At 43.1% G+C, this 18,315-nt stretch overlaps 1 protein-coding gene across 3 annotated transcripts in view; it reads left to right on the top strand.

Annotated features, from left to right (window-relative positions):
• Nucleotides 1–18,315, top strand: part of spock1 (SPARC (osteonectin), cwcv and kazal like domains proteoglycan 1) — a 63,767-nt gene that overhangs the window by 39,187 nt on the left and 6,265 nt on the right. For all 3 annotated transcript variants that reach the window (XM_061686288.1, XM_061686289.1, XM_061686287.1), the window contains exons 5-7: nucleotides 5,896–6,010; nucleotides 8,540–8,672; nucleotides 11,616–11,739. In XM_061686288.1, the coding sequence (XP_061542272.1) occupies nucleotides 5,896–6,010; nucleotides 8,540–8,672; nucleotides 11,616–11,739 (372 nt within the window). The remainder of the gene's footprint in view (nucleotides 1–5,895; nucleotides 6,011–8,539; nucleotides 8,673–11,615; nucleotides 11,740–18,315) is intronic.

Below are 18,315 nucleotides of genomic sequence, written 5' to 3'. Positions count from 1 at the left end.
ACCTTAATGAATTAAAGAGTCAAGAAATGTCATTGTCATACCAACACACAAAATACGACACCCAAGGTCCCATCTTAGCCCGACACTTTAAGTCCTGAGCCTTGTGAAATATGAATAGTAATGGAAAATACTCACCTCCAGTTGTGAGCGTGTGCAAAGATGCAAATGCAGCAAGGATGTGGATGCAGCAGAAATACAAAAGCACATGAATTGCACATGATATTTCCATGGTTATTTGGACTGGAAAAGAATTAGGGAAAAAACATCGATCGAAAGCTCGCAGCCGCGTGGAACACTTTATTTACAACGAGCCTCGACTGCAATTTCAGTCCCCATAAAACTGTGGGTGTAATGCAGCCGTGTTCGGTGCAATTGCTTTCGATAGAAGCGTGCCTAATGCGCACAGAATGATCAAAAGCATCCCCTTCAGGAACACGGAGCTATTTCTAGGGTTAGCTTCGGCGCTAACATCATTGCAGTCGGAGAACATTAAATGCCTCAGATGAAATTAAGGCGTAAAGGCAATCGCGTATTAGGGTAAATCTTCCCAGTGGACCACCTGCCACTTTTGATGTTTGTGATTTTGCAGAGCTTGGCAAGACAAGTTAGATGCGGTGAGCTCAGTCGCCGCCGCCAGTAGGGGATGGACATTGATCTGCTCCACTATATCTGCTAGTATAGCTGAATCAGGGAATTGCGGATGTGGCTCCACTTTACATAGCTGGTGTAATGTTGTACGTCTTTAGATTACAAATCAGTTGAGAGTTAATCAGAATCAGAATCAGAATCATCTTTAAGAAACGATATACGATGGAACCGCCATCCAACGGACTGATAGGGGGCAGGGGTCCGATTGTTCGTGAAATTGGAGCACTTTTTTTGCGTGTGGCCTAAAAACACCCAGTACAGTATGAAATGTTCTTAAATTGAAAAAAATAATAATAATAAATGTTTGAAAAGTTGTAGTTTATCCAAATTACCTCACTGGTGATTTTGAGTTCCAACTGGACACTGTTTTCTGTCCCTTAAGTCTGAAGGCTTGTATTTATTTTGTCAGTATTTTCTAATCATCTTGAAGTAATACTCAAACTAAAATGATAAGAGCCTTAAAGTAGTGAGAAAATCTACAAGACGCTGTGTTCATTCAGTGCACGGTACTCAATCTTTTCATAGTTTGTACAATGTGCCAAGGTTTATCAGTGATATCCAATGAGACCTCGTCGTATGCTACGCTAACTTTACTACGAGGCTCCAGGCGGCTGCTCAACTAACGAGAGACTCGGCAAATGGAAAACGGACCGAAGAACAAATGAAAATGCAAATTGAAATTACAACTTAATTGTACAAATTGTATTCTGCTGACGGACTCATTAGAAAAAAGCAATTTCATGTTTTGCTATAATTCGCCGTGAGATAAACTGCATGTCGACATAGCATAATCTTTGTATCAAGAGTTGATAGAAAAGATACATTGTTTTTATAAATACACAAAAGGAGTAGTGAAATAAAGACTGAAAAAGAGATGCGGAGTTGCCCAGCGTTCATGTTCATGTTCATGTTCATGTTGTGTTGTGTGTATGCCGATGTCGATTTTAGCATGTGACACGTTCTCCTTGGAATTTCAACTCCCCTTGTTCTCCATTCCTCCGAGCGAGCCAATCGATGAATATTGTACTCATTGCTTGCACGCGCCATTTGAGCAAAACGTGTTTTGTTAAGTTTACGTAAACCGTGACAGTAAACAACTTCTACCTGAAATCAATCCTCCGCGCCATTCCACTTTGAAGCTGCCTTCAAAGACTTGAATTTGCTTGCTTAGTGCGCCTCTACAAAAAAAAGAAGGAAAAAAAGCCACGAGAGCGACTCTGCTGCCAGCAACAAATTCCCGCCCCTAGGGGGTGCCACTTCTACTATATTGCGTATGTTTGTTGGCGTTTATATTGGTAGCGTAGTGGTGATGAATAATGCAAATCACCCCTCTTTTCCCAGAACGTCTTCCCCTGTGTGATTTTTTCCACTGATGTTCAAACTAAGGAAGGCCGTTTATCTTCAGCGTTCCTCCCTTGCATCCACAGTGATAGGATTTTCCCGCGTTTTCAATAATACATTTTCTGCACGGTGAAGCCATTCTGTCACCGCATCAGCCCAGAGGCCCCATCTCTGTGTTTTCATCTCTCCATCATCCTTTGCTCCAGTGCTTCTCAGAGGCCAGACAGCGAAACCCCGAGGAGTATTGACAATACGGGGAGTGGAGGCAATTTTTATCTCCTCATCATCTGTTTGTCTCGTTTCCCTCAGTAGCACCCCCAACCCGCAGGTAAAATAGAAGAAATCCTTTTTAACGAGTCAAGACTTGAATGCGTCGCGCATGTTTCTAACAACAGCCGTGGATTTGTCCCTTTCGGGAACGGTTCTTTAATCTCTTGTTGATTTCAATTTGAACTTGCGCGTGTGTGACGCTGTGCGGATCGGTAGCGCAGGAGAGCCAAGACCGGATTGCAGGCTGAACAAAAAAGCACACGCAAAAGAAAATGGCCAAATGTCTACTTGGGGCGCAATTCGTCTGAGGTCACCCTCCAGCGTCTGACAGGTCTTGTCAGCAATGTAGCCTCTTATATTGGCCGCTAGGTTCTAATCAATAGTCTCCGTTCTGGCATCCTGAAGGACAAGCTCGTGTTTTATCAAGCCCGACTCCTTATATGCTTTTCTTCCTGCCTCGACTAATATTTCAGTGGAATTGCGTGCCGGTTGTAATTGGAGTGACATTTTACAACGTATACTATATTTGATTGTCAAAGTCCTGCTTGAAGTGTCGCGGCGGTTAATGATGCCGCGCATGTGCTCTCTGTTGAATATTGATGGCCGTTCTTTCGTCGGCCAACCGTTTCTCTTGGTTTTAAGCCTGCGCTCATGAAAATCAGAGCAAAGATGCAAAAGCGCTGAAGCGCTCCAGTGTCTTCAGGCTGATTTGAGAAGATATGACCTCGTGTACTAACTTTTAAATTCACAATTAATTGGATGCCATAAAAACGCTGAATATGGTTTTATGACTGTGTGCTTTGTCTGGATGCATCCAGACTGTTGTCGGGATGACGCAGCATGTGTTCGTGCCCCTTGAAGGGGACTTTGATGTTTTCAATCGCTTTTTTTTTTTTAGTGGTTGAGTACTTGGGCACGCTTTGCCGTGATTCATAATTGTCTACCACGCTGTATTGCATTGTGATTGATTCGGTGAATAATTCAATACAGTGGTGAAGACGCAAAGGAAACATTGACACAGTAAACTGCAGTGATAATGGTCTGGTTTTTTTGTTGTTTTCTTTTTAAAGCAGATGAAGAAAAGGCCTGCGAGTAGTGTTACATTTGTCTCTGCATGTATTGCTGCACCGTTTTTGTTCAAATATCCCTTCAACCACCGTAACTATCGATGCTATCCGTTTATATCGTCTACGGCGTTTTACATTGTGCGTTAGCATTGAGCTAAGTTGTGTGGTCGTTTTAAATATCCAGCATGTCATTCTGTGATGTTCGGGAGTGGCATTGAAAGGCTGGAAGCCCCTTTCGGGAAGGATTGGTCACGGTCTGCCGAACCGCTCCTCTCTGTGAAGTGAGCAGTGTTCTGTTTGGCAAATGCGCTTGCCATCGCCATCGTGTTCTTCTTTCTGCCCCCACACGCTCGTATTACCAGCTACATGGAACCCTTTCCCGTGAAATCAGTTGCGTTTTCATTGGATCCGAATGCATGGATCTGCAATAAGACATGTCAGTCGGGCGACTGTATGTCATGAGTTGACTTGATGAATAATCTCCATCTTTAACGTCTTCTCTCGTGTGTAACTTTAAACCGCCTTCAACAGGCGCAAGAACATTTAAAAGCTTATTTCGCAATTGAATTAACGCCACATGTTTCGGTGCTCTGTGGAACGTTTTGTCTGAGTCATTGTCTATGTACGACGTGTCGAATGTTTGAGTTTAAAATCAAATCCGTCATCCGTGTGGCGTTCTCTTGATTTCCAGTTTGTCTCTGAGCGGAGGTCACGGACTCATCCTTAATTGTCCTCCGGTCGTCCGTTCGCTGGCTCCGAGATTCGTTTCCCCGCCGGTATTTCTGCCTTCTCACGCTCTTAACTCTTCTTGCTCTCTTTGCTGCACTCGTCCGTCACTCCCCTGTGGCGATAAAGTCATTTTGAAGTGAAGTGAAATAAGATGGCTTTTCCCCAGCACTGATAGATGGAGGTGACGATATTTCCAAATAAGCAAGTGATGGAAAGACACTGCGACATGGCGGCCTATAATGCGGGAATGTCGGCCAATCATCACGCTGCAATCACTGCGCGGTACGAGAGGGCAAGCAGGTTTTTGAATGTGTTTTTGTGTCAGTGTGTCTCACGGATGGTGGGAAACAAGCTCGGGTGTAACATATGGCGCTGCAGTATATACAGTATGAAGAGATGAGCTCCGTGCGTGGCTTCCGTCTACTATCAAGATACAGAAAGTTTCAAATATCCTTTGACACTCACAGGTATTTGGTGGTTTCGCATTAGAAATGTACCGCGAGTAAAAGCATCATAATATGTCACTGTCAACAATGGTGCATCGCCGGATCAGGTCAAAAAGTAGTTTCAAACTCAACAGATGCCAGCTGGGCCTGAAATACAAGCCATTATCCTCCTAATGAAGACAAGGACATTTGCTTTTGTACGATTCTAATCGAGCAGTAACGGCAATGGCAAGGACTTGTGCATTGAAAAAGTTGCTGGCGTTCTTTTGTTTCAAACATTGTTGAAAACATGCTTTTGGAATTGGAATCGAACATTTGGATCGGTCGCGTAAATGCAGCCTGATACCTCTGTAATAAATGTGTGCGAAAAAACGTTCCGGTCTGATGGCATTGTTGGTAACCTTCCGTTAACCCAGAATGATTGCTTATATAACTGGAAACTGACAAAATGATCAATCAAATGGATTGAAAATGAACTCAAGAAAATCGAGCACTGATTTATTTGTGGTCCAACAGATCCATCCATTTCCTTCACGCGGGTCGCGGGCTGCTGGAGCCTATGGAGGCGGGGTACACCCTGAACCGGTCGCCGGTCGTCCACCGTGCCGCGATAACAGATTATTTATATATATCCATATATATATATATTTAAAAAAAAAAAAAAAAAAAAAACAAATGAACCTGGGACGAGGCAATCGCTGCAATCAAATCTATAGCTCTCAAAGAGACTTCTGCACCCGTCGACAGGTTTTGAACCCCTCGTGAGCGAGCTGTTAGCTGTTCTCGCTAGCCCAGGTTTGAAGGGTGCCTCCCCCAGACGTTCTTAAAGGGACACTGTTTAACATTTTCAGTTGTTAACCGGTCAAAATCGGCGTCTGCCTTTATATATGCGTTATCATTGGTTTCAATCTGATACATTCTCGTGAGGGAAGAATTTTAGATTTATTTACCCGAAAGAGTGGGGACCCAGTAGGGGAGCGCCATGACAGTCCGACATCTTGAAACTGAACTTGCCAGCTTTCTCCTCGACAACTAAGTCAACACTGCCTAAATTAGCCTAAAGCTAACTTTTTTCATCCCGTTTTGTTCGACGGTGTTGTCGTCCTTCGAGGTTTTTGGAAATGCGACGGCTACCGTTGTCGCAATACGTGTTGGAAAAACCGAGGGTCTCGACTGCACTATTCGTAAGGATGCAATACAAAATTTCAACACTAGATGGGAGTCATTCCTACACATTTAGATCAGGGTTCCTAGAAGGACATTGCACTATCATCCAATGTTTTGTTCTGAGCCATTCTTGGAGTTCTTTTTAGCTGTGTTCGTTTTGGGTCTTAATCCTTCATGTTGAGTCACAGTCCAAGCTGACATTTTCTTAATTGCCGCTGTCTGCGTAGGTCCTGACACCACCAAGGAGCCATGCCTGAAAGTGCGCTGCCCCCTTCATAAGGTGTGTGTCAGCCATGACTACCAAACAGCCATCTGCACCAATCGCAAGCAGCCAACTCACAGGTAAGCAACTGTAATGGGACTTGTTATGCCAGCCGTTTTAATAAAGCCACTATTTTCCAAATAGCAGTGAAACATAACGCTATATAATGACTCCTCTCTGCTTCACTGAAATGCTTAAACATCTTTGCAAAACCAATTAATTCTTGTCAAACAATACATTTATTTGTAGCCTCCGTGCACTCAGCCAAGGCACTATCAGCTCTAATTTGTTTGTGCTTTCAACCTTGCAATGATCCCAATTCGAACACTTTTTTCCCCCAAAAATGTTTCATCTTAACAAGTCATGATGACCAAAGCGCGTCTGAAACTCCTTTTTATGTCGCTGCCTTTTGTCATTGGGTTTAATTGATTTCTCATTCGCTTCGAAATCATTACCTTCTAAATCAATTTGTTTGGATTCTCCCCCCTCATATTGAACTCATAACGCATCCAATTTACCGCTTAATGCATCAAATGAGTCCGATGCAATCTGTATTTCGCTACGGCATCGCTCACTTAAGCCACAGACCGTAAAATAATTTTAGCCTGGTTTAAACTGTTTTCACGAGCCTCTTATTTAATCATTTCTGGTTCCGTAATTTGTTACTTTATGCATACGAGTGAGGATTCTATTCGAGCTGATGGCTTCTCATAGACCACCCGTGCTGACCTGAGTGCCACTGATAACTATGCAGTGGGTAGGGAACGTATTAAATGTTTCACTCTTTGTTATATTGCAGCCATTCGCTAAAATCATTTAAGTTCTTGCCTCATTGCTGTACACACAGCACCGCATACTGACAGAAACAAAACATAATTGTTGGAATTTTTGCAGATTTATTCAAAAAGAAAAACTGGAATATCACACAGCCATAAGTATTCAGATCCTTGGCTGAGTATTTAGTAGAAGCACCCTTTTGCACTAATACAGCCATGGGTTTTTTGGGGAATGATGATTTTTCACACCTGGATTTGGTGATCATCTGCCATTCCTCCTTGCAGATCCTCTCCAGTTCTGTCCCGTTGGATGGTGAACGTTGGTGGGTCTGAATATTTTCCACACCCACTGTAAATAAATATGAACGAGGTGATATTTGGATATTTCAGGGGTGACTATTTCTTCCCATAAAAATACGCCGGGTACTGTACTTTTCAGTATGTACAAAGGCACACGCATCACGACAAGTTCCCAGACGGGAACATATTGGGTAGGCGACAGGAAGGTTAACTGCCTCGAGTTTCTCCCGCTGTATAAGAATACGGCAACAATGCAGCTCAGCCTCTGGCTAACGGACGTCAGGGCCAGTAATAATCTTATGGAAGGAGGTCAAACTTAACTAACAAAGCATCACGCAAGCATCTTGTGAATGCTCGTACTGCGCAGGAAAACGTGCAACTTCCAGCTGCATTTTATCGAGCTCCCCCTGGCTCTTCACATCTAACCAATGCCGTTGGTGTTTTTATCGCATACTAATTCAGCTGCGCCACTGCCAAAATGTCACCCATCCTCCCTGATTTCCTTGCGGCTCGGGAGCTGCAAAGTTGCTCTGCGCTGGCTACATGCTAGTGATATTGATATTCATTATATATACACACGACTCACGAAAAGCTACAAGGGGGCTGGCTCGGTACGGTGGCTCAAGGTTTTCTTTTCGCAGTGCAGCGCGATGCTTCTAAATGACTCATCCTCAGATCCATAAAGGCAAAATAACTGCAAATTCACAGAAAGATGTTCGGCTTTCAGGTGGAATTTCAGGATTAACCTAACAATGCACTGTAACCTGTTGCAAGCCTTGCAATGGCGAGGTACCGTACATCATTTGTTCGGTGTGTTCTTGGTCTTGCGATGTCAAAACGGGAGCAACATGTTGAGAAGACGTCATGTTGTTTCAATGCAAGTTTTCATTGAACCGGGAAATGCAGCAAGTGGATTCATGGTTCATTGTGAATTTTGCCGTTCAGCACGTTTGGCAGAAAACGCCTGATGAACATGTGCATTCAAAAGTTTCGAGAAGGTCAAATTAAGGTCACAGGTGTAGGTTATAGCACATTTTAGATTCGTCCTGAAAGGTCACCCGAAAGCAGAATATCTTTTTGTGAGTAGTGTAAATGCACATCCATTGTATAGGCCGTTTGTTTGTCTTCATGGAGCTGAGGATTCGTAACTTCGAAGAGTGGCTCAGACAGAAAAACTGGAGCCGCTGCGGAGCAAGTGAACTTTTTGTGAGGAGTGTATATATAATATCGCAAGTATCAATATCGCTACAGGATGTTGAGGCGCGATTAAACATGTGACACACCAATCGAGGGAGAGCGGGAGTGGACACAGAAGCCATGCTAACCACTAAACATAACTTACATGTAAAGCCAATGGAGCGAATCAACAGAAAACGATTGACAGTAGTCTCGCTGGAAACCAATTTATCAGGTTTTCAGTTTGGGCATGTTGAAAAAAATGCTTCCCTCTGCCATTGGAAGTTTATAACTGCTTGTACTGTATTGGCCTGGCTGTCTTTTAAGTGAACGTCGGTGACTTTTGTTGTCACGTAGTGTGAAGGCCCGCAAAGGCAGCTCGGGCCACAAGCGTAGGCTTGAAGCGGGCACTCGCGGGAACTGCAAACTGTGTTCATCCCCCCCTTCGAACCCAGCGTGTGGCTCCGATGGACACACCTACTCCTCTAAGGTAAAATGCCCGAATATTTGTCTTCTTTTGATGACGAACACCTATCTTACTTTCTTTATGTTTCAGCTTAAAGGACCCGCACCGTCCAGTTTGTCCATCTTTCACTAACAAGTTCTCGTTATGATTTGTTTTGCTCAGGAAAATGAAACTGGCCGTAATTTCCAATAATAACAATCCGTTTTGGAGCAAATGGTAAATAAATAATAGTCCCGGGAATGCCCTGTTTTTCATGGCCAAAATGGATGTCTTGCTGTGACGTCAGAGACAAAACCGGAGACCAAATTCACTGCATAACCGGTGTGGAAAAAGGAATGTACTTTACCGCTGCACAAAGTGGCATATTAGCTCATATTTTATGTGTGTAAAATATGTAATATATATAATTTATAATTATTATATATATTATATAATTCACCTGAACTTCGAAGTCTGGCATCTGAAAACAAGCCTAAAATTACTACTGATTGTATTTTGGTACAGTCAGGGGAGACTGTATTTTGGTACAGTCAATCCACCAGGTATATATATATATATATATATATATATATATATATTTTTTTTTTTTTTTTTTTTTTTTTTTCCACTGGCTAAGTTTCCCGAAATACGACACATGAAGATTTGGGAATATTTCCAGTGTTGTTTTTGCATTCAACTTCCAAAAAAAAAAAAAAAAAAAAAAAAACGAAGTCAGACTGAACACATACATTAACACATACATTTGGTCTGTGAAATGCCTTCCGCACGATTCTAAAAGCCCCGCTTTTTAGAAAACTGTCCCCAGAGGCCCACCCGAGAGAGTTAAGCGTCAGTCAGAGCAGCCTCGCCCGTGCCGATGACGGCCAGCTCTAACAACTAACTTTTGTTAACTTTTACTCTACTTTTAACTCTAACTTTTTCCCCTCCTCGCTCTTCCGTCATTTTTGCGAGTCCAATCAGGGCCGAGAACGAAGCGCCTTAAGTGGCCTCACCAGCGATCAAGCCGCAGTTAATGCGGTGGTTCTATTTCATTTCGATTTTCCTATCTGTTCCTCCGCTTTCCCCAGCGCCGCGTCGGCTGAATCACGCCCTAAAACCACGCGCCTTAAGCAGCCTCACCAGCGGCTGAGCCTCGGTCAATTACAGTGCTACTTTTTTTCTTCTGTTTTTGTGTTTTCTGACTGCACTGTAATAAACGTACCTTGAAATATTATTCATGGTAATGGTATTTTTTGCTAAAGCAGCAAATCCCTTGAGACCAAAGCAATTGCACAGTGCTGTACTTGTTTTTCAGTTCAAGCATGTAGGTCGCGAATGCGGTAGCAGCATTTTGCTTAATGGGTTTACATGACTTAAGAATCTAACTAAACCAAACCCACGTGTTGTCCTGCTGATTGTAGGACGTTTTCAGCCTCCTTGCCAATGACCTACTCCACCGGCCAGTGCCGAGGGACTGAAGTGTTCGAAGGAGAAACGAGAATCGGGGGGGAACAAGGAGGAGGACTACGAAATTCCTGTGCTCTCTGCAGCAATTCACCTCAAATGGATCAGTCGGTTAGCAGGCGGACTGAGCGAGATGCTTTGTCACAGTCTAATCCAGGCTATATTCTTACGTTGCATGCCCCTCTCATTAGAGCCACACACACACACACTCACGCTCTGCATCATATTAAGACGACAGTGCTCAGATCTCCTGAGAAGCCTCAGTCGCTTAAGTGAAGTCCATCACTCCTGACTCAGGTGCTAAAGCACAGTTTCATTAACACCACATTAACCCCTCGAGAGTGACAAGTATCAAGATTCGCGGAGCGTCCGCGTGTGCAGACTGTGACTGGGGAAGGTCATCCGTCCATTTCCCGGACTTCCTCGCTTACTGTCTCCCTCTCCAGACAGCTAATGCAATATGTTGACAGCAGTACAGAGAGTTGTGTTTTTGATTTTTTGATTGTATTTTTTTTTATCAGCAAATGGCGGTGCTCCTCTGTGGATCCATTTCCCCCCAAAAAACACAACTTTAAGTCCCAAATATTGACGATTAGTGCAATTATGAATGGTCATTTTAACAGTACCCCTGCATAAAGATGCTTTGATGAGAGTCACATCAATCAGTCAATCAACTTCATTTACAGACTTGAAGTCCAGTCTTCGACAAACAAGACACGCAATATAAAACAACAAGGCACAAATATAAGATACACCAAGATAATCATAAGAAAACAGTCGCATTAACTGAAACGTGTCATACAAGAGGCAGCGGTACCATTGTCTCCTGGTATTATGTCGCACTTGACTCTGGGTTAACATCTCGAAGTAAACTGAAAGCACTGAAATTGCCGTCGTTTGTCTCGAGAAGGCCCTCCGAGTGTGTCATATAATATCCAACGGTTTTTGATGCAGTCTGAGAAACAATATCAGCATAGTCGCGAGTAGGAAGACTCTGCTTCCTCATGGGAAGGCATTGAGGAGGTCTTCGAAGTGTTCTCCCCACCGACTCACGACGTCCCGAGTCGAGTCGTCTAGTGGAGTTCCTGTGTGGCTTCTTAACGGGCGCTTCTGCAACAAGATGAATGAGGACTCCTCGAACGGCAAATGTTCTTCTTCTTAATCAGCTTCAACTAAGTTTGATTCTTTTTTGAGGCGACGTCACACCTGCCGGGCAAGCATACGTTGCTTTTGTGTCGGCAAAAAGAAACCGGCAGACATGAGGCTGGTTTGCCAGTTTACTGAAAAAGAAATCAAATGTGTTTTTGTGTGGAAAGTGAGTTGAAAATAATTAAAACGAAGAATACAGAACACCACCCCACTAAGTTCGTTACATTTTGCTAATTATTTGGGGCCCCTGGGGGTGGAAATGTGTTTAATATTCGTGATAATGTTGTTTTTTCCTTTGCCGCAAGAGAAACAGATGGTTTTTTTTTTTCTTACTGTGTTCCCAATGGATAGATTTTTCTTTTCATCTTTTTCCAGTGTAAACTGGAGTTCCAGAGCTGCCTCACGGGAAAGATCATCTCAGTGAAATGTGATGGACAATGCCCGTGCTTGCCTGGACAACTTCTTCTTGGCAAAACACCGTTGAAAAGCGACAAGACTGGTGAGGGCACTCCATATTTTGCTTGTCTGTTTACTCGTCACACCAGCTCCCCTTCTGATATCGCCGACACGGTCGGATTAATGGATGGGCGGACGGGTAGAACTGAGGCTCGACTTGAATTCGCTTGTGAGTTCATCTGTACTTTCAGCAATTTTTGAGCTCAACTTGCTCCGTCAGTCTTTTCCACCACACATACAAAAAAAAAAAAAAACATCCTTTGTGGTTATCCCCCCACTCCCTATGTTTCTCAAAATATGTTTTTCTCCCCTTATTTATATTCCACCCCCCAACTACAGTGAGCAGTGATGGAGTGTCTCGTTGTTTGTCGCCAAAATAGGATTTTGTCTGAGAGATGGAGAGATTGTGAAGGAGAAATGCGATCTAAAGTGCCGCGTCACCAAAAAAAAGGATGGCTTGTTGTTGTTTGAGAAATTCCTCCCTTCCCTAGTTGGGCGTAGTGGGATGACGATGAGGAGGATTCTTATTGTCCACATCCGTATATCCATCATTCGACCGTCTGTCAGCGGCGGCAGACGACTGACAGACTTGAATCCACACGCCCGCTCTTCATATCGCCGCTATCACATCGCGACAACAGAAACCATCCATACTGTGGAAGAACGCAAGATAACAACACGCAGCTCGCAATCAATATTGATCAAACAATAGGGCAAAATTCAAATGCACTATACTCAGCACAGTTGCTGATTATTCCGCGGCTTAATGTGTGCAGATCACTTCCGATGAGTTCTGCTGGTCGAACAGCTTCGCTCTGATCAACCAACTGAATATTAGGAGATCTTTTATTTTTTTCTTTCTGAATTTGAAATCGGATTGTTTCAAGAACATGTCCCATTGCTCGTATGTTACGTTAAATCAGCCAGCACCGCTGATTCTGAAGGCCTTGGGCAGATCAGAGGCTGAAACCTGATGAGACAAACAAGTCCAAAGAACCAAAGCCACGAGAAACGCTCCAAAATAAATATATCATAATTATCACGACATTTACAGTGGAAACCTCAATTTTCATATGCCCTAGTTTTCATAAGATTTTTTTTTTTTTTTACCAATTTTCGTACACGCGCCCGGTTTTGGTACAGCTGGAAATGGTCGGTACCAAACGCATCCACCTGTCCGTCAGACGCGGCAACTCGTTTCCCGGACTCTCAACCTCATTGGGTGTTTTCTTGAGTCGGCTCCACCCCACGCGTTCATTGGAAGCATTTCAAAAAGTTTTTGTATTTCCGGCTCTTTGATAAAAGAAAAAGAAGAAAAAAAAAAAAAACTCGTAGCCAAGTACAGAAATGGAAAATTCCACTTCCAAACAATATCTTCTCCTCCTCCTGCCTCTGCCCTCTTTCTGTCTTTCAAATGCCTTCAAGTGTGTTCAAAGAAAGTAAACATGAAGAAAAGTTCATTTTTCTGTTTAATTAGTCACTTATATTGAATTCGCCTTTTTTTCCCCTGTCATGTAAACTTTAGTTATTCTCTATAAAATGTATTTTTGGGACTGGTTTTGGGTGTCTGGAATGGATGAGTTAGATTTCCTTTAGCATATTTCCCATGGGAAAAGTGTGTACACCTCGCGCAGCACGTGTCTGCTTTGCAGAGCGTGGCTCTGTGAACGCAATCTATTGACTTGCCTGCTGGGTCTCTTCCTTTCCCTCTCCCAGTAAGTTTGCTTTTTCAAAGCAGTCCTCTCGAATGTCTCCCATTCCGACGTCCCATTTTTCTTTTCCGGCTGACGCTGGCAGTATAAATGTCGCGCTTGTGCGCACGCGTGTGTGCCGTCTCCCGACCTGATAGGATCTCGCGTCAGATCAGCAGCTCAGAATGGTAAACAGACGGAGTCGGCGCTCGGGGTGTGTGTAATCGTGTGTTTGTGTGCGGGCCACGGTGTGTCGCAATGATAAGACTCAGCAGTTTCAACCCGTGTATCAAAAATCATAGAGATGTGATCGCACAAACCAAGCTGTGCAGTCACACTAGACCTGTAAATGTTCTTTGTTGTTGTTAGTTTTGTTTTGTTTGCACATTTTATATTCAGAAATTCAGAGGCAGTGGACAAGTAACGTGAAAATGTGCTTCGTTTTGATATTGCGGTTGCTGGATCGACAAAACTAAGGCAATATTAATAGCAGCGTTGTAAGCAGAAGCTATTACGTTAACGAGAGAGGCGGCCTGTAATGAAATCTCCAGCAGACCTTAATGAGCTCCTCATTGGCTGACGACGCGCCACCATATTCTGTCAGAACGGGTCCAGCGGTTTCCGTGCGGCTCTGCCGAGACAAGTTTCCCTTAAATAGCAACATGCACACTCCCCCTGATCGCTAAAAGTTGCATTTTCTTTGTTGAAAACAGAATGTGCCCATTGAAAAAAGTCAATTGCAAATTGTGTGATCCCGTAAGGTGAAAACAAACGCCTTATCGATTTGACACAGCACAGAGAAGAGAGAACGTTGAAGGATTAGTAACATCGCCAAACGTGAAATGAGGCTGCAAAATCACGAAAAAGCAAAAACCATTGTCACCGCTCTCAAACGCTGCGGGCGTGTCCGCTGAATGCACGAAACCAAGGCCCGCTGAAAAATGGAATGCAAGCATCTTTTTCACGCCTACACGTCCCTCCATGTTTGAGCTGTGAAAATGAATCCGAATTCGACAGTAAACCACCAACCAGGTCAAGGGCTCACTTTCGCCTTGCGACAGCGAGGCGCTCTAAAGCGCCACTGCCATCGCAAAAACCGGCTCCGTGTCAGACTTTTTTTTTTTTTTTTCCCCCTACTCACTCTTTCGCTTTCCTCTCCGTAACGTGCGCACACTCGCTGCCAACAACGAGGCACTCTGCACATGACGTGCGTGCGCTCGCAGTTGAAGGAGCGTCCGATAACCTGAATCTTTGAGATTTTGTCGGACAAAGGATGTTGATTCTCCTCACATTAGATTTTACAAACCGGAAATGATCTTTAAACATCGAGAAGGTGAAACATTAGTTATTATTTTCCAAGAGCCATAAAATCAGGAGCGTTGTCTGTTAAAGTCCTTGTAAGGTAAAAAATACGTCTTTTAAATTTGACAAACCACAGAGAAAAGTGTTGTTAACAACCCTGTCATATTTATATAATTTTGTCATATTTTAAGGATATAAGATGATGTTGCAAAATCATGAAAAGTCAAACTTGGGCGTGTCCACTGAGTGCACTGAAACCACGCCCTGCCAGGCTTTCACCTGCCACTCAAATGCCTTCGTACGTCCAGCCTATGTCTACACTTCCCGGTATGGTTGAGCCGCAAAAACGTAGCCTGGAATATGTCCCACCGAGTCGTCGCCCGGCTTTCAACGGGGAATCAAAACGCCACATTTGACACGTAGAAATATGCGCTCAATGTCCGCTGGCTTCAATGGGGACGCACTCATTGCAGCGTGTGTAATTGAGACGCGGCCGGCTTTTTCCTTTCAGCTCGTCTCAATAAATCCAAACACATTGTTGCTCCTTTCTTCACTTTGTTGATTTAGTGTGGTTCAATTGAAAAAAATAATAATAATAATAATAACAATAAATACAGTACTTGCCATATTTTAGGCCTACATTAAGGATGCCTCTTGTGTCTGCTCGCCTACTTAACCACGCGTTCTCATTTCGCAATCATTTAATTATAGATATATATATATATATATATATATATATATATATTGTATTCTTTTTATTTAATTTTTTTTACAGTACTCTTGAAAGATTGTAATGCTTAAAGAAACAAGATGAATGGAACAAATGAGCTATTACTCACAGTGAGAGGGACTATTCCAATCATTTAATTGCACTAATAATTAAAGCGTGTCAAAAGAGACTTAACATTAAATCTCTCTGGGTAATTCTACGTTAAATCCTTCTGCAAACGTAGAGGCTGAGAGAAGGTTTCCCTTCTTCCGGTCGCATCTGACTTGCTGTCTTCTATGATCCTCATTCTTTCTTTAAATGACTAAACCGTGACAGTAGTTCTAATTGATAAACACAAGAGAGCGTGATGAAAAAAAATAGATCTCTTTGAAACAACCCGACTCCCGTTTTATTTAGAATCCCCACAAACAAGGCACCTATTAGTCTGTTCGCACTGCTTCTTTTTAGTGAGTGTGCGTGTTTCAATTGTACTGATAAATGTTGAGGGTCGGCATTATATCGCTGCGAGGAGGACGTTGTTGAATTTCTCCAAAGGAGCAGCGTAAAAGCGATCATCACCTGCGCTAGCTGGCCTCGCCGTCTGTGGGATGGATCGCAAACTAAATCCAACATGCCGTTGTATCTTTTTAATGAAAGTGACCCCTCTTGCCCTGAGCTCCTGTGGCCTCGCGCTGCGCCAACGCCTCATCTGATTGTCTTTCCGAGTGTCTCAAAGTCAACATCCGGCACAGTTTAGAGACATTTTCTCCTCAAGTATACAGAAATACACCTTTTTACAAACCTGATTCATCCATAAGAGGTGGAACTGGTACAATTAGTTCCTTCTGAATTGCTAGGACTTTTCGAGAAGCAAGTGCAAGGCCCTTTTTTTTTTTTTTTTTGAACTCCGCCATGACTGTGCGCCAGTGCACAAAGCAAAGGCCGTAGAGGCCTGCTCGGGTGAGTTTGGCAAGAAAGAATGCGAGAGGCCTGACCTAAACCCCATCAAACACCTTCGGGATCAAGAAAAACACAAATGTGATTTCTGTAGTTCAGCCTTGCCCAAAATATGTTTGGCTGGTACACACATTCTGTTGGCTTATGTCTCTTATATATATATATATATATATATATATATATATATATATATATATATATATATATATATATATATATATATATATATATATATATATATATATAGCGCATTCCATATAGCGGGATTTGGAGTTTATGCTCTATTTTTGTGTGTGTGCAGTAAATTAAACGCTTCCCATCTTAGGGCATTAAAACTGCTTTTAAAAAAAAAAATCATTTAAAAAAAACATACGACATGGAATAAAATGTAAATAGTGTACAGTACTACTGTGCATTACTGTACGTTTAAGAGTTTAAAAGGTTGCTTATAAGAGTGTGGGGAAGATGAATAAGAGTCATACATCTTTGAAATATGTTTTAAGGTTGTGACTGAGGGATTGGAGAATCTTTCTGGCTGTTGGGAACTCCTGTTTTCCTGCTAGTGTAGTAGTGAGCAGAAATGAAAACGGATCCCTTGGTGGAAGTTGTCCCGAAGCCGAGGTCCGTGTGGACGTTAGCATTAGCTGATGTCAAGATGTTCATCTTCAGGCCGCAAACGGAATCTTCGGTGGCCCTTCTGGTTGTCGCCAAGGAGTGCACTCCATTTTCGACTGCTAATAATCAACTGATCACAATGACGGATTCTGCAATTCTCAAGGTTACACGATATCATTTTGTAGGTTTGGTTGCCGAGGAGGAGCAAAGTGTCACGTCTGTCTTGGCTGAAAAGCTTTGGGAAAGCGTGACGTAGAGCAAACCTCGTGATTCACAAGATTGACTAAACCAGCCCAGCGGCTCAAAGACTGCTCAAGTATGCCACATGAGAAATCACCGGATCTCACGGTAAAGTTCTGCCACAAGCTTTGTGAGCGCTGGGCTCAAGAGAACCAACGCGCAAGTCAATATATTTGTTTCCGGCTTTCTTTTTCGCCCCCCGAAGAAAAATGCTTGCAGAACAGGTGACATTGTCTCGTCTGTCAGAAGCAATGAAGATCGTAGCAAGAGAAGGAGAAAACAAGAGCCCAGCGACACTTGCGCTGTAGTACAAAGTGCAAGAGACTGAAGTGCATGGGATGGCGAGCTGGAGCGGTCGCAGCAGTCCAATCAAAAGATGAAAAAGTGTGAAGAGGAGGACGGTGTGAGTGGATATCAAAGCGGCACACGGAAGCACTTATCTTTGGAGTTTAGAAGGGGATGAGTAAAGGGGGGAGACGGGAAATGGAGCGCTCGAAGCAATTTAGGTGAGCAAAAAAAAAAAAAAACAGAGCAGAAAGGAATATCAACGCGGTCCTCTAAGTCACTAAAGTTTAGGCAAGTGTGACGAAGCTCAGGTAAATGCAAAGACTGCGGTCGGAGGAAAAGGATGGGAAACGAACGAGGGAATAGGAAATACGTGCGCTGTTTGACTGAAGGAACGAAAGACAATGGAGAAGAAAAGAACGCCTGAGAATCAAGAAAAGTTAGCAAGGCGTATTCCACGTGGTCGGAGTTAAGAAAAGCGAAGTTGGATTTCGGAGGTGACAGCGGATCGTTTCTTTCTTTCAAATGCTCTCACACACACAAACGCAGAAAGCGCACACGAAGTCAAGTTGAGACGCACTCGAGTCTCGGACACATGACGATTGATACGATCTTCTCGGATTTTGCAAAATGTGAGAGGCGCCACGTGTGACCAGGAAAAAAAATCTGCACGTCTTCTTACTGCTCATTGGGCTGCACGATATTTGGAAAAAAAGGACATTGGGATTTTTTATGTTTATGTTTTATAGATATATATTGCCATGGGGGGAAAAAAAGTAGAATGAGTCGTTTGTATAATGTCTACCTGTATAAATGCACT

This window comes from Phycodurus eques, chromosome 9 (assembly GCF_024500275.1).
Source record: "Phycodurus eques isolate BA_2022a chromosome 9, UOR_Pequ_1.1, whole genome shotgun sequence".
NCBI classification, from domain to species: domain Eukaryota; kingdom Metazoa; phylum Chordata; class Actinopteri; order Syngnathiformes; family Syngnathidae; genus Phycodurus; species Phycodurus eques.
The sequence above is the reverse complement of the archived record's forward strand: the minus strand, read 5'-3'. Positions and strand labels throughout refer to the sequence as shown.